Consider the following 14,765-nt stretch of genomic DNA (forward strand, 5'->3'; position numbering starts at 1 on the left):
ATCCAGAGATATCAGGAAAAAAGGGAAATTCCAGAAAATGATTTTTATTATTTTCTGACTATATTTTTCGAAAGATTAGGATTAGGATTTCGAAGGATAGCAAATCTGGAAACACCATTATGTGGCAAAAAAAGTGGTAATATGGAAGTAAAATTTATTTTCGAATTCTTCGAAAAATGAAGCCAGAAAAAAAAACATTCTTCGAAATTTCTGTTTTTTCCGGATATCTCCGGATATACTCGGAATTTCAGAACTTTCTCAACGGCATATTATTAGTCAGATAAATGCACAACTTTGCCCTAATTTAACCATATTCGTATCTCTCATAGTTTCCGAGATCCCAATGATAAGGATCGAATTTGAATAACCCTGTATGCGGGTGTATATATTTTTACTTATTGAGAGTCGAATTTTCAATAAAATCCATTATTAATAATAATAATCGATTTTATTGCCAGAAAATCACAACATATACGTATAGATACTTATACATATGATAACGTGAAAGAAAAGTAGATATATATACATACATATATATACACCTATATATACAACATTTACATTTCTGACAAAAGGCAGAGTTCGTGCTTTCTCGACAGGAGTTGAGAAGCAGCGCTCTTCCACTCAACCTGTAATTTCATTGTTAATCATAATTGATTATGAGCAATAAATCATGTGTCTAGTTTCAATTCCCTAGAAGTGGTTTTCTTTGCCAAAGTTTCCAACTCCATTTCGGATTCATTTCAATAAGAATCAAACAAATTGTCTTGTGCTCACTTATCTTTTTTGGTGTGTTCATTGCTTTGGATTCTAAATAATCTGTCATCATTACATTTCAATTTTTAATAGTACATTTTGAAAAATCATTCAACCTACGGTTAGAACATGAATTGAAGAAAGCATTCATAAAATTTTTTCACTTCATAATTTTGGCAATCCAGCAACTATACCACTTTCGAAACCACATTCATTTTTCCCTCTGAGTATCTTGAAAAAGCCTTTGTCACCCCAGTCTTCATTCCAGGAATTTGCAACTAACCAGTACTTTGATCCATTTTCAACTCCCCAACCTAAGAGTCTCACAGCATGTCCACCTTGATAGGAGCCAGCAACGTGATGATAAACACCTAAATATGAAAAAAAATTACATATTCGTCGTATAAATCATGGAGTTCAGAAACAATAATTTTTACTTTCACATCAATATACAGGGTGTTAATTTTAAGTATGTACCATAAATTCAACAGACGATGCTCTAGGTAATTTTGAAACGAAATGTTTGAATAAACATGGGTCCGCAAATCTTTCGTTCTCAAGATACGGGGTGTTAAAATAAAAATTAAAAAAAAGTTATTCGTAAATATCTTAAATATCCTTTACCTCATTTTGTTGTAATTTGGCGATGGTATTTATAACATTAAGGAGCTAATTTAGCCCGAACGTGATTCAATTTATTAGGTCCAGTGGCGTCTCGAGCGGGATTTGAACTAATATTTTTTACTTGGAAATGTACGGCACTGACTTTTGTGCAATTTTCATTATTTCTTTGGATTGAACAATTAGAAATACAAATTTTTTTGTCTTTTGAATTTTTTCCGTATCTTGCTTAATTTTTAAGAAAAAAAAGTCGACCTACTTGCATATCCCTGGACCTCTCAAGGAATAATATGGGGAATTAAATGTTTCTTTTGGAAATTATTATTTTTACAGTTTGTCATTACTGATTATGTAACAATACCAACAAATATTAAATAACATTAACATCTAGACCAAGGAATTGCACTAAATTAAGTGTTGGAAATGGCCTCCTTCGGCTAGCCGCCGCCGCATCATTGAATTTCGCACTCTTCTGAAAATATCATAAATAATAATCAAGGGTTGCTTTTAATTTATAATTGTTATAAAAAGTGTGTTTAGCGGTTATTTTTGTAAAACATGGTTCAATTTACTAACAGTGAAATGACAGATTTGCATTTCTGTAATGGAATAGCTCAAGGAAACTCGAATGCTGCAAGACGCATTTACCATGAAAGATTTCCTCATCGTTTAGTGCCTAATAGAAGAACTTTTGTACGTCTCCATGCACGACTTTCTGAAACAGGCAGCTTTAAAAGATCGACGGTTGTCATTGGGGAGGCCTGCAACGGTACGAACAGTTCAAATTGAAGAAGCTGTTTTAATTGAGATTGAAGTAAATTCTCATACCAATACTCGAAAAATAGCTGAAGAAATGAATATTACCCATGTCAGAGTGTGGCAGATTTTAAGAGCCCAGCAGCTATATCCCTATCACATACAACGTGTGCAAGCTCTATTGCCCAGAGATTTGCCTGTAAGACTAGCTTTTTCTAATTGGTTACGCGGTGAAATAAGAAAAAATCCAGGTTTCCTAAGTCGAATATTGTGTACAAATTGTAACGGTCTAAATTTACTTGTAAATATTGTAGATATTGTTCGTTTATTTACTATGGAATCGACAGAATTGTCATTTATTGATGACGAACTTTTCGTCACAGACTGCTCTTATGTGACCTTTCAAAAACACTACCTTACCTTTTAAGATCTTTATTCAGAGGATATTAACAATGTAATTCAGTTACAAGTTCATTTTATTCATTTAACATCATAGTAATGGGAATCTTCCGTTCCATAGAAAACCATACCTGAAATGTATAAGAATAAATGTATGCTCCCTGACTAACTGCTTTGACCAGTACTTACGCGTTCTCCTATTGCCAATCGACATTGGAGATCCGAAATTCCTCGCTAAGTTGAAATAGTTGTTATTGTTTGTTTCTCAGTTTACTTCGCCTATCATTTTTCAGCCGTTGCCTGCCTTATTCTCTATACCTTTCCGAGAATATTTCTTGCATAGATTGTTATTCATCACTTCCAGAAGGATTACTACATATTAGAGCCATATCGCCTGAAAAACAATATTAGTTAGCTCTGGTTTCTGAATACTGTTTGATATTTTCGGTAAATATTCTGCATAATATGAATGCTCTAATATTTGTACTGAAAGGGAAGGTTATGGCGACTTACCTTATATGTTTCTATTCCATCGCATGAATAAGGATTGGTAAATAGTTGAAAATAGGTTGGAACAATATATTTTGTAAATATTCGTAAACAAGGTTAAGAGACAGCTGTTGGTTGACATCTGCCGAACTTTCGTAGTGTCGTTCCGTCGACTTACACCGAACTAGTTCTACAGTTGTTCACGGGTGAGGGATTGATCGGTTACTCAAGTTGTCAAGGGTTGTTTTAGGGTTGCATTGCTTTGAGAAGGAGTTTTGATGGGTCATGGACTTGTTGATGATGTATCAAGTGGCTGTGGAGGAATTGTTAGATTTATGATGTTGTGCACAGCGCCCCCTTGGTGCTTGTAGTGTAGATTGGATGCACTGTGGCAACAACTGGTTAGCTGTCAGATGTGGCATTCTCTTAGTATTTGGAAGTTAACCTTCGGTGAGCTTGGTTCGGAGTTCAAAGGGTACCATCAGACTGATTGTAGGGTATATTTGGTTGTATTTGTGCCATCCTTCACGGGGATTATTTCTACAAGTCAGGATTGTATAGTGGAAGACTGATTGGTCATTTTGGTGTGGATATTTGCAGTCGGAAACTTAAGCTCTTTTGAGGATTTGTGGTGGTTACCGAACTCGTGCCAGGTGGAAGGATTTCCGAAATTAGGTATGTCTGAATCACTGTCGCATCTCTCATGTGATCTTAGCTATGATATCACTTCTTCAATTCTACAACCTTCGTTTCTCGTCTCTAGATTCATAAGAAACAGAAGGCCCTCAGTCACTCATCAAGTCCCAGCAGGACTTCCGTGCAGAACACCGCACACGAAGAAACGTATAGAAAACCCCTTGGCCAGGGTAAGAATTTTACCATTAAATGTGTTTTTGATGAGTTTAGTAATTTCTGATTCCATCGTTATATCTCAAATGAATATTAGTATTGAAGAGAGGTTTCAACACTCATTCAATTTTCTTGATTTTTACGGATCATATGGTTATACAGGGCACCCAAAAATATACTCTTGTTATCTTGCTACTTTGCTTAAATGAAAATATACCAGGGGTATTGATTAGTCAAATAGTCCTATTGAATGGGGGTTGAATCTCACCTTGTTTCATCTGATTCTGATTGAGAATTTTCTTCCGTAGGGTTTTTCTTCCTGTTTTTCTTCCTGTTTTTCTTCCTGTTTTTCTTCCTGTTTTTCTTCCTGTTTTTCTTCCTGTTTTTCTTCCTGTTTTTCTTCTTGCTTTTCTTTTCCTGTTTTTTTTGTCTTCGTTCCTGTTTCCTTTTTCTTTTCCTGTCTTTTTTTTCCCCTATTTTCTTTCTGGATCTTATTTGGTGATCCATTACTGGTCCAGCTTGTCGTGCCCTACAGGGTGATCTATCTTGGTGTGCTACAGGGTGATCCATCTCCGCCGTACTACAGGGTGATCCATCTCAGCAGTACTACAGGGTGATCCACTTCCGCCATACTACAGGGTAGCCTAACACCATATACCGGGTGGCCCAAAAGGAGCACGCAAGTTATAACTGATTTATTTGAAAATTTGTGCAATACTGAGATATTTAAATAATTGTTGCCCTTATGTTTATTGATACCTGTTGATATAGTGTTGTTTATCGTTTATTGATTAAGAGTTGTTTATTGATACCCGATCGATATAGATATTTGTGAAACGGAAATTGAGGTACATTCTTCCTTTCACGATTGCTGATTGACACCGATGCGCCTACGCCTGAGCTCACGCGACGCAAACGAGTTTGTCTTACCATCCGATACTAGTATTTACGATTTCACCTACTCAATTTTCGTGGTAGTTTTACTCGACGTATTGTAGTTTTTTTTTTTGAGCGTCGTTACTACCGTAATTTATGGCTGATTGAATTCGTGGTTAGATACACCGCGCTCTTGTATGGACATTTGAACATCGCGTAGTAGTGTGAATATTGCATTGTTGTCTTAGAAGCGTTGTTGGTTAATCCATGTAAGTTAGGATTACTGAATAAATCATATTGGGGATTTTTATCTTTTATTTCCAATATTAATTGGTAAGTTATTGGTATTGTGAGTTACTTAGGGTATCTGGAGGATTAAATTTACCTGGCGCCCATTAAGATCTATTTGAAATTTGCTAAGTTGTTTAACCCACTCCCGTCTCCACTGTTTAGCTTAGCCGCGGATACCCATCTGTCTTATTTGTTACCGACAGATGATTTAGTCCCCTCTTGTGGTTTGTGAGGTGACATTTTTGGCGCCCAACGTGGGGCCAACGTCACCTCACAAACCACAAGAGGGGACTAAATCATCTGTCGGTAACAAATAAGACAGATGGGTATCCGCGGCTAAGCTAAACAGTGGAGACGGGAGTGGGTTAAACAACTTAGCAAATTTCAAATAGATCTTAATGGGCGCCAGGTAAATTTAATCCTCCAGATACCCTAAGTAACTCACAATACCAATAACTTACCAATTAATATTGGAAATAAAAGATAAAAATCCCCAATATGATTTATTCAGTAATCCTAACTTACATGGATTAACCAACAACGCTTCTAAGACAACAATGCAATATTCACACTACTACGCGATGTTCAAATGTCCATACAAGAGCGCGGTGTATCTAACCACGAATTCAATCAGCCATAAATTACGGTAGTAACGACGCTCAAAAAAAAAAAACTACAATACGTCGAGTAAAACTACTACGAAAATTGAGTAGGTGAAATCGTAAATACTAGTATCGGATGGTAAGACAAACTCGTTTGCGTCGCGTGAGCTCAGGCGTAGGCGCATCGGTGTCAATCAGCAATCGTGAAAGGAAGAATGTACCTCAATTTCCGTTTCACAAATATCTATATCGATCGGGTATCAATAAACAACTCTTAATCAATAAACGATAAACAACACTATATCAACAGGTATCAATAAACATAAGGGCAACAATTATTTAAATATCTCAGTATTGCACAAATTTTCAAATAAATCAGTTATAACTTGCGTGCTCCTTTTGGGCCACCCGGTATATGGTGTTAGGCTACCCTGTAGTATGGCGGAAGTGGATCACCCTGTAGTACTGCTGAGATGGATCACCCTGTAGTACGGCGGAGATGGATCACCCTGTAGCACCACCAAGATAGATCACCCTGTAGGGCACGACAAGCTGGACCAGTAATGGATCACCAAATAAGATCCAGAAAGAAAATAGGGGAAAAAAAAGACAGGAAAAGAAAAAGGAAACAGGAACGAAGACAAAAAAAACAGGAAAAGAAAAGCAAGAAGAAAAACAGGAAGAAAAACAGGAAGAAAAACAGGAAGAAAAACAGGAAGAAAAACAGGAAGAAAAACAGGAAGAAAAACAGGAAGAAAAACCCTACGGAAGAAAATTCTCAATCAGAATCAGATGAAACAAGGTGAGATTCAACCCCCATTCAATAGGACTATTTGACTAATCAATACCCCTGGTATATTTTCATTTAAGCAAAGTAGCAAGATAACAAGAGTATATTTTTGGGTGCCCTGTATAACCATATGATCCGTAAAAATCAAGAAAATTGAATGAGTGTTGAAACCTCTCTTCAATACTAATATTCATTTGAGATATAACGATGGAATCAGAAATTACTAAACTCATCAAAAACACATTTAATGGTAAAATTCTTACCCTGGCCAAGGGGTTTTCTATACGTTTCTTCGTGTGCGGTGTTCTGCACGGAAGTCCTGCTGGGACTTGATGAGTGACTGAGGGCCTTCTGTTTCTTATGAATCTAGAGACGAGAAACGAAGGTTGTAGAATTGAAGAAGTGATATCATAGCTAAGATCACATGAGAGATGCGACAGTGATTCAGACATACCTAATTTCGGAAATCCTTCCACCTGGCACGAGTTCGGTAACCACCACAAATCCTCAAAAGAGCTTAAGTTTCCGACTGCAAATATCCACACCAAAATGACCAATCAGTCTTCCACTATACAATCCTGACTTGTAGAAATAATCCCCGTGAAGGATGGCACAAATACAACCAAATATACCCTACAATCAGTCTGATGGTACCCTTTGAACTCCGAACCAAGCTCACCGAAGGTTAACTTCCAAATACTAAGAGAATGCCACATCTGACAGCTAACCAGTTGTTGCCACAGTGCATCCAATCTACACTACAAGCACCAAGGGGGCGCTGTGCACAACATCATAAATCTAACAATTCCTCCACAGCCACTTGATACATCATCAACAAGTCCATGACCCATCAAAACTCCTTCTCAAAGCAATGCAACCCTAAAACAACCCTTGACAACTTGAGTAACCGATCAATCCCTCACCCGTGAACAACTGTAGAACTAGTTCGGTGTAAGTCGACGGAACGACACTACGAAAGTTCGGCAGATGTCAACCAACAGCTGTCTCTTAACCTTGTTTACGAATATTTACAAAATATATTGTTCCAACCTATTTTCAACTATTTACCAATCCTTATTCATGCGATGGAATAGAAACATATAAGGTAAGTCGCCATAACCTTCCCTTTCAGTACAAATATTAGAGCATTCATATTATGCAGAATATTTACCGAAAATATCAAACAGTATTCAGAAACCAGAGCTAACTAATATTGTTTTTCAGGCGATATGGCTCTAATATGTAGTAATCCTTCTGGAAGTGATGAATAACAATCTATGCAAGAAATATTCTCGGAAAGGTATAGAGAATAAGGCAGGCAACGGCTGAAAAATGATAGGCGAAGTAAACTGAGAAACAAACAATAACAACTATTTCAACTTAGCGAGGAATTTCGGATCTCCAATGTCGATTGGCAATAGGAGAACGCGTAAGTACTGGTCAAAGCAGTTAGTCAGGGAGCATACATTTATTCTTATACATTTCAGGTATGGTTTTCTATGGAACGGAAGATTCCCATTACTATGATGTTAAATGAATAAAATGAACTTGTAACTGAATTACATTGTTAATATCCTCTGAATAAAGATCTTAAAAGGTAAGGTAGTGTTTTTGAAAGGTCACATAAGAGCAGTCTGTGACGAAAAGTTCGTCATCAATAAATGACAATTCTGTCGATTCCATAGTAAATAAACGAACAATATCTACAATATTTACAAGTAAATTTAGACCGTTACAATTCCCCCCTTGCCTCAAGAAAATTTACTAGCGTAAATTTTCATCAGCGCTAGCTGACTTTAGGTCTTTCGCATTCCATATCCCCTTATAATTACCGTCTTCATCTCTTAATTCATATGTCCACGGGGATACCCTTTTTTTTTTTCAATATCAATGTTCCGTAGTGGTATCAATAGAATGCACAAAGATTACATACATTATCAAAAACGTCAATATTACAGTTACACTTAACAAGGACATGTCAACAATCACAAATTCACGTTTTCATGTATATATAAAAACATCAATACTATAGTTCAATAAAATAATGATAAAAACTTTAAAAACAAGCTTTTACTTAAGTGCCCTTCTCATCTAATTTGATTGCCATCGTCAGAGAATGCCGCATCTCTTGAACAGTTCCTGTAGCAATTTCTCTAACCCTAACCTCATACACGAGCTCATCTTGACTCAAACGGTTCACTAGCATTTTGCGGGACATGATAACAATTCCAATGAGACACAAAAAAAATATTAAAAAAAATGATCAAAAATTTTTTCCAAATTTATCAAAAAATTTTTCCAAATTTATAAAAAAAAAAAAACTATGAAACGTTGTTTTAACGCGGCCCCACGTTGGGCGCCAAAAATGTCACCTCACAAACCACAAGAGGGGACTAAATCATCTGTCGGTAACAAATAAGACAGATGGGTATCCGCGGCTAAGCTAAACAGTGGAGACGGGAGTGGGTTAAACAACTTAGCAAATTTCAAATAGATCTTAATGGGCGCCAGGTAAATTTAATCCTCCAGATACCCTAAGTAACTCACAATACCAATAACTTACCAATTAATATTGGAAATAAAAGATAAAAATCCCCAATATGATTTATTCAGTAATCCTAACTTACATGGATTAACCAACAACGCTTCTAAGACAACAATGCAATATTCACACTACTACGCGATGTTCAAATGTCCATACAAGAGCGCGGTGTATCTAACCACGAATTCAATCAGCCATAAATTACGGTAGTAACGACGCTCAAAAAAAAAAACTACAATACGTCGAGTAAAACTACCACGAAAATTGAGTAGGTGAAATCGTAAATACTAGTATCGGATGGTAAGACAAACTCGTTTGCGTCGCGTGAGCTCAGGCGTAGGCGCATCGGTGTCAATCAGCAATCGTGAAAGGAAGAATGTACCTCAATTTCCGTTTCACAAATATCTATATCGATCGGGTATCAATAAACAACTCTTAATCAATAAACGATAAACAACACTATATCAACAGGTATCAATAAACATAAGGGCAACAATTATTTAAATATCTCAGTATTGCACAAATTTTCAAATAAATCAGTTATAACTTGCGTGCTCCTTTTGGGCCACCCGGTATATGGTGTTAGGCTACCCTGTAGTATGGCGGAAGTGGATCACCCTGTAGTACTGCTGAGATGGATCACCCTGTAGTACGGCGGAGATGGATCACCCTGTAGCACCACCAAGATAGATCACCCTGTAGGGCACGACAAGCTGGACCAGTAATGGATCACCAAATAAGATCCAGAAAGAAAATAGGGGAAAAAAAAGACAGGAAAAGAAAAAGGAAACAGGAACGAAGACAAAAAAAACAGGAAAAGAAAAGCAAGAAGAAAAACAGGAAGAAAAACAGGAAGAAAAACAGGAAGAAAAACAGGAAGAAAAACAGGAAGAAAAACAGGAAGAAAAACAGGAAGAAAAACCCTACGGAAGAAAATTCTCAATCAGAATCAGATGAAACAAGGTGAGATTCAACCCCCATTCAATAGGACTATTTGACTAATCAATACCCCTGGTATATTTTCATTTAAGCAAAGTAGCAAGATAACAAGAGTATATTTTTGGGTGCCCTGTATAACCATATGATCCGTAAAAATCAAGAAAATTGAATGAGTGTTGAAACCTCTCTTCAATACTAATATTCATTTGAGATATAACGATGGAATCAGAAATTACTAAACTCATCAAAAACACATTTAATGGTAAAATTCTTACCCTGGCCAAGGGGTTTTCTATACGTTTCTTCGTGTGCGGTGTTCTGCACGGAAGTCCTGCTGGGACTTGATGAGTGACTGAGGGCCTTCTGTTTCTTATGAATCTAGAGACGAGAAACGAAGGTTGTAGAATTGAAGAAGTGATATCATAGCTAAGATCACATGAGAGATGCGACAGTGATTCAGACATACCTAATTTCGGAAATCCTTCCACCTGGCACGAGTTCGGTAACCACCACAAATCCTCAAAAGAGCTTAAGTTTCCGACTGCAAATATCCACACCAAAATGACCAATCAGTCTTCCACTATACAATCCTGACTTGTAGAAATAATCCCCGTGAAGGATGGCACAAATACAACCAAATATACCCTACAATCAGTCTGATGGTACCCTTTGAACTCCGAACCAAGCTCACCGAAGGTTAACTTCCAAATACTAAGAGAATGCCACATCTGACAGCTAACCAGTTGTTGCCACAGTGCATCCAATCTACACTACAAGCACCAAGGGGGCGCTGTGCACAACATCATAAATCTAACAATTCCTCCACAGCCACTTGATACATCATCAACAAGTCCATGACCCATCAAAACTCCTTCTCAAAGCAATGCAACCCTAAAACAACCCTTGACAACTTGAGTAACCGATCAATCCCTCACCCGTGAACAACTGTAGAACTAGTTCGGTGTAAGTCGACGGAACGACACTACGAAAGTTCGGCAGATGTCAACCAACAGCTGTCTCTTAACCTTGTTTACGAATATTTACAAAATATATTGTTCCAACCTATTTTCAACTATTTACCAATCCTTATTCATGCGATGGAATAGAAACATATAAGGTAAGTCGCCATAACCTTCCCTTTCAGTACAAATATTAGAGCATTCATATTATGCAGAATATTTACCGAAAATATCAAACAGTATTCAGAAACCAGAGCTAACTAATATTGTTTTTCAGGCGATATGGCTCTAATATGTAGTAATCCTTCTGGAAGTGATGAATAACAATCTATGCAAGAAATATTCTCGGAAAGGTATAGAGAATAAGGCAGGCAACGGCTGAAAAATGATAGGCGAAGTAAACTGAGAAACAAACAATAACAACTATTTCAACTTAGCGAGGAATTTCGGATCTCCAATGTCGATTGGCAATAGGAGAACGCGTAAGTACTGGTCAAAGCAGTTAGTCAGGGAGCATACATTTATTCTTATACATTTCAGGTATGGTTTTCTATGGAACGGAAGATTCCCATTACTATGATGTTAAATGAATAAAATGAACTTGTAACTGAATTACATTGTTAATATCCTCTGAATAAAGATCTTAAAAGGTAAGGTAGTGTTTTTGAAAGGTCACATAAGAGCAGTCTGTGACGAAAAGTTCGTCATCAATAAATGACAATTCTGTCGATTCCATAGTAAATAAACGAACAATATCTACAATATTTACAAGTAAATTTAGACCGTTACAAAATGAAGCTTGTTTTTCTCGCAATTCAATTATTAACTTCCACAATAATCACATTTAGGCCGAAAACAATCCACATACCTTGATAGAAAATAATTTTCAAGAACAGTTTTTTTTTAACACTTGGGTTGGAATTATCGGTGACCATACAATTGGGCCACACTTCCTTCCACCTAGACTCAATGGAGAAGAATACCGAAGGTTTTTAGAACTCATTTTACCTGGACTTTTAGAAGAAATTCCGGTCATGGAGAGATCCCGTATGTGGTACATGCACGATGGTGCTCCACCACACTTTAGTGTAGTGGCATGGCAATTTTTGGATGAAAATTACCATAACCGTTTGAATGGGAGAGCAGGCCCATACCCATGGTCACCTCGCTCGCCAGAAATGAATCCCTTGAATTATTTTCTCTGGGGACACCTTGAAGCGTTGGTAAACAAAACTGCTATTCAAAGCGAAGAGGATTTACGAAATAAAATCATTAATTCATGTGACATAATAAAAAATACGCCTGGTATTTTCAGAAGAGTGCGAAATTCAATGATGCGGCGGCTAGACGGTTGTATTGAAGCTGAAGAAGGCCATTTCCAACACTTAATTTAGTGCAATTCGTTAGTCTAGATGCTAATGTTATTTAATATTTGTTATTGTTACATAATTGATAATGAAAAATTGTAAAAATAATAATTTCCAAAAAAAACATTCAATTCCCCGTATTATTCCTTGTGAGGTCCAGGGATATGCAATTAGATCGACTTTTTTTTCTTAAAAATTAAGCAAGATACGAAAAAAATCAAGAGGCAAAAAAGTTGTATTTCTAATTGCACAATCCAAAGAAATAATAAAAATTGCACAAAAGTCAGTGGCGTACATTCTTAAGTCAAAAATATTCTTTCAAATCCCGCTCGAGACGCCACTGGACTTGATAAATTGAATCACGTTCGGGCTAAATTAGCTCCATAATGTCATAAATACCATTGACAAATTACAACAAAATTAGACAAAGGATATTTAAGATATTTACGAATAACTTTTTTTTAACACCCTGTATTTTGAGAACGAAGGATTTTGGGACCCATGTATATATGAACATTTCGTCTTAAAATTACTTAAAAAATCGTCTGATAAATTTATGGTACTTAATTAACACCCTGTATTATGTTCCAGAATGAGTGCGCAAAATAGCCACATGTCGACCAGCAACGGATTTGTCGCTTACTTCTGACATACAGGGTGTCACATAAAGTTTTTCAAAACAATATTTTTGTTATTTGATGAGATGGAAAGATATTTGAAAAATAGTTGTAAACTAGGACAATTTTTCTATTCAAGAGCCACCGGTAGACAGCTGTTTTAGCCTGTTGGGCATCGTCAGTACCGGGCGGGCGGTTCTCGTTTGAAGACAAAATGTGAATAACCAGGAAAAGTACTTGATGAAAATAACTGCGTAAACCCAAGCGAGACATAAGTGGAACCACCTATTGGTGTGACACCCAAGTCAACTTGCCAAGTTTTCATGTCAATGTTGGTGGCTTGACCAATTAACCGACAACTGCGGTAGCAGAAATTTGGGAAGCTATCCTGGAATGCCATCGGAAAACGAATCCACGTGTTTCTAGAAATGATAAGACATCGAGAAAGCTTAATGCAGTCAATCAAGCTGCTGGAAAATAATTCCATGAAAATAAAAAATTTATAAATAAAATAATATGGTACCAAAATTTGGTTTGGAGTTAGGTGATATTTGGAGGCTTCCCACACTTCAGCGTAATCTCTGTTACTTCAATACAGGGTGGTAAATAAATACAGTTTTTTCGTTTGCTTGAGAAAGTGACTGAAAGTTGATTATTTCAAACACAACATCCTGTGTGATATCACAAATCCAGAAAGTTGTTAAAATTTGCTTCTTTCCTATGTGATATCATACATATACGTAACTAGTCCCTATGTATCGTAGAGTTTTTCGAGAGTTTTTTTTTCATTTTTAGATACCTATTCATATTTTTTCCATTGCTCTGAGCGTTTTCTAAAATGAACTTCGAATGAGAGAACCTTTTATGATTATTTGAAACATATCTACCTACTTCAAAAATATATTATATGTTTTCTTATTAGTCAGTGGGCTATGCTTGAAGACTGGCCGTAAACAAATCTAAAGTGAATGGAACTTCAAACGTTCCAGCCAGTCTCTATATACCTACACAGTAGGTTTAATGGACTGACACCTATCAGAAAACAACTACTCCCCTGGCTAATACCACGAAGGGCGTTGGATTATATCCGACAGGCGTCAGTGCAGGAATTTTCACAGAAAATGTCCTGCATATGCAATTGGCAATACAACTGAAAGCGTCGACCTTCAATTATGGAACGGGCACACTTGCAGACCGGTTTCGGGCTTATTAGCCACTCATCAGTGCAAGATAGTGACCATCATCGACCTAAAGTCAATGATATTCCACAATTGGAAATCGGAATTCTCTCAGAGTATTTCATTCCTCTTCCGAAGTTGGAGCAAACATCACAAATGTCACTCCATCTAGTGGACGAGGTACTAACCAACTGCATATCCGTAATTTGCCCGATTCCTCTGAATAAGGAAAAAAAACTTTCTTATTAGTCAGTGGGCTATGCTTGAAGACTGGCCGTAAACAAACCTCGTCCACTAGATGGAGTGACATTTGTGATGTTTGCTCCAACTTCGGAAGAGGAATGAAATACTCTGAGAGAATTCCGATTTTCAATTGTGGAATATCATTGACTTTAGGTCGATGATGGTCACTATCTTGCACTGATGAGTGGCTAATAAACCCGAAACCGGTCTGCAAGTGTGCCCGTTCCATAATTGAAGGTCGACGCTTTCAGTTGTATTGCCAATTGCATATGCAGGACATTTTCTGTGAAAATTCCTGCACTGACGCCTGTCGGATATAATCCAACGCCCTTCGTGGTATTAGCCAGGGGAGTAGTTGTTTTCTGATAGGTGTCAGTCCATTAAACCTACTGTGTACGTATATAGAGACTGGCTGGAACGTTTGAAGTTCCATTTACTTTAGATTTATATTATATGTGTTTTAATAAGCAGAAAAAGAAATGATAGCAATA

At 36.9% G+C, this 14,765-nt stretch overlaps 1 protein-coding gene and 2 long non-coding RNA genes across 3 annotated transcripts in view; 1 reads left to right on the plus strand and 2 right to left on the minus strand.

Moving 5' to 3' along the window:
* Positions 1–828: 828 nt before the first annotated feature.
* Positions 829–14,765, minus strand: part of LOC111513390 (cathepsin B) — a 39,682-nt gene continuing 25,745 nt past the window's right edge. Inside the window, exon 5 of the mRNA XM_074182717.1 lies at positions 829–1,127. Within this exon, the coding sequence (XP_074038818.1) occupies positions 922–1,127 (206 nt within the window). The 3' untranslated portion in view covers positions 829–921. The remainder of the gene's footprint in view (positions 1,128–14,765) is intronic.
* Positions 3,566–4,879, plus strand: LOC141485650 (uncharacterized). Its single transcript, XR_012467326.1, has 2 exons — positions 3,566–3,696; positions 3,785–4,879. It is a non-coding gene; the product is annotated as an uncharacterized lncRNA (long non-coding RNA).
* LOC141485646 (uncharacterized) lies at positions 5,700–10,506 on the minus strand. The gene is made up of 3 exons (XR_012467325.1): positions 10,377–10,506; positions 6,884–10,288; positions 5,700–6,795 (listed from the first exon to the last, which is right to left on the minus strand). It is a non-coding gene; the product is annotated as an uncharacterized lncRNA (long non-coding RNA).

This window comes from Leptinotarsa decemlineata, unplaced genomic scaffold (genome assembly GCF_025532065.1).
Source record: "Leptinotarsa decemlineata unplaced genomic scaffold, Ldec_3_MD MMD2_P_RNA_scaffold_2, whole genome shotgun sequence".
Lineage (NCBI taxonomy): Eukaryota > Metazoa > Arthropoda > Insecta > Coleoptera > Chrysomelidae > Leptinotarsa > Leptinotarsa decemlineata.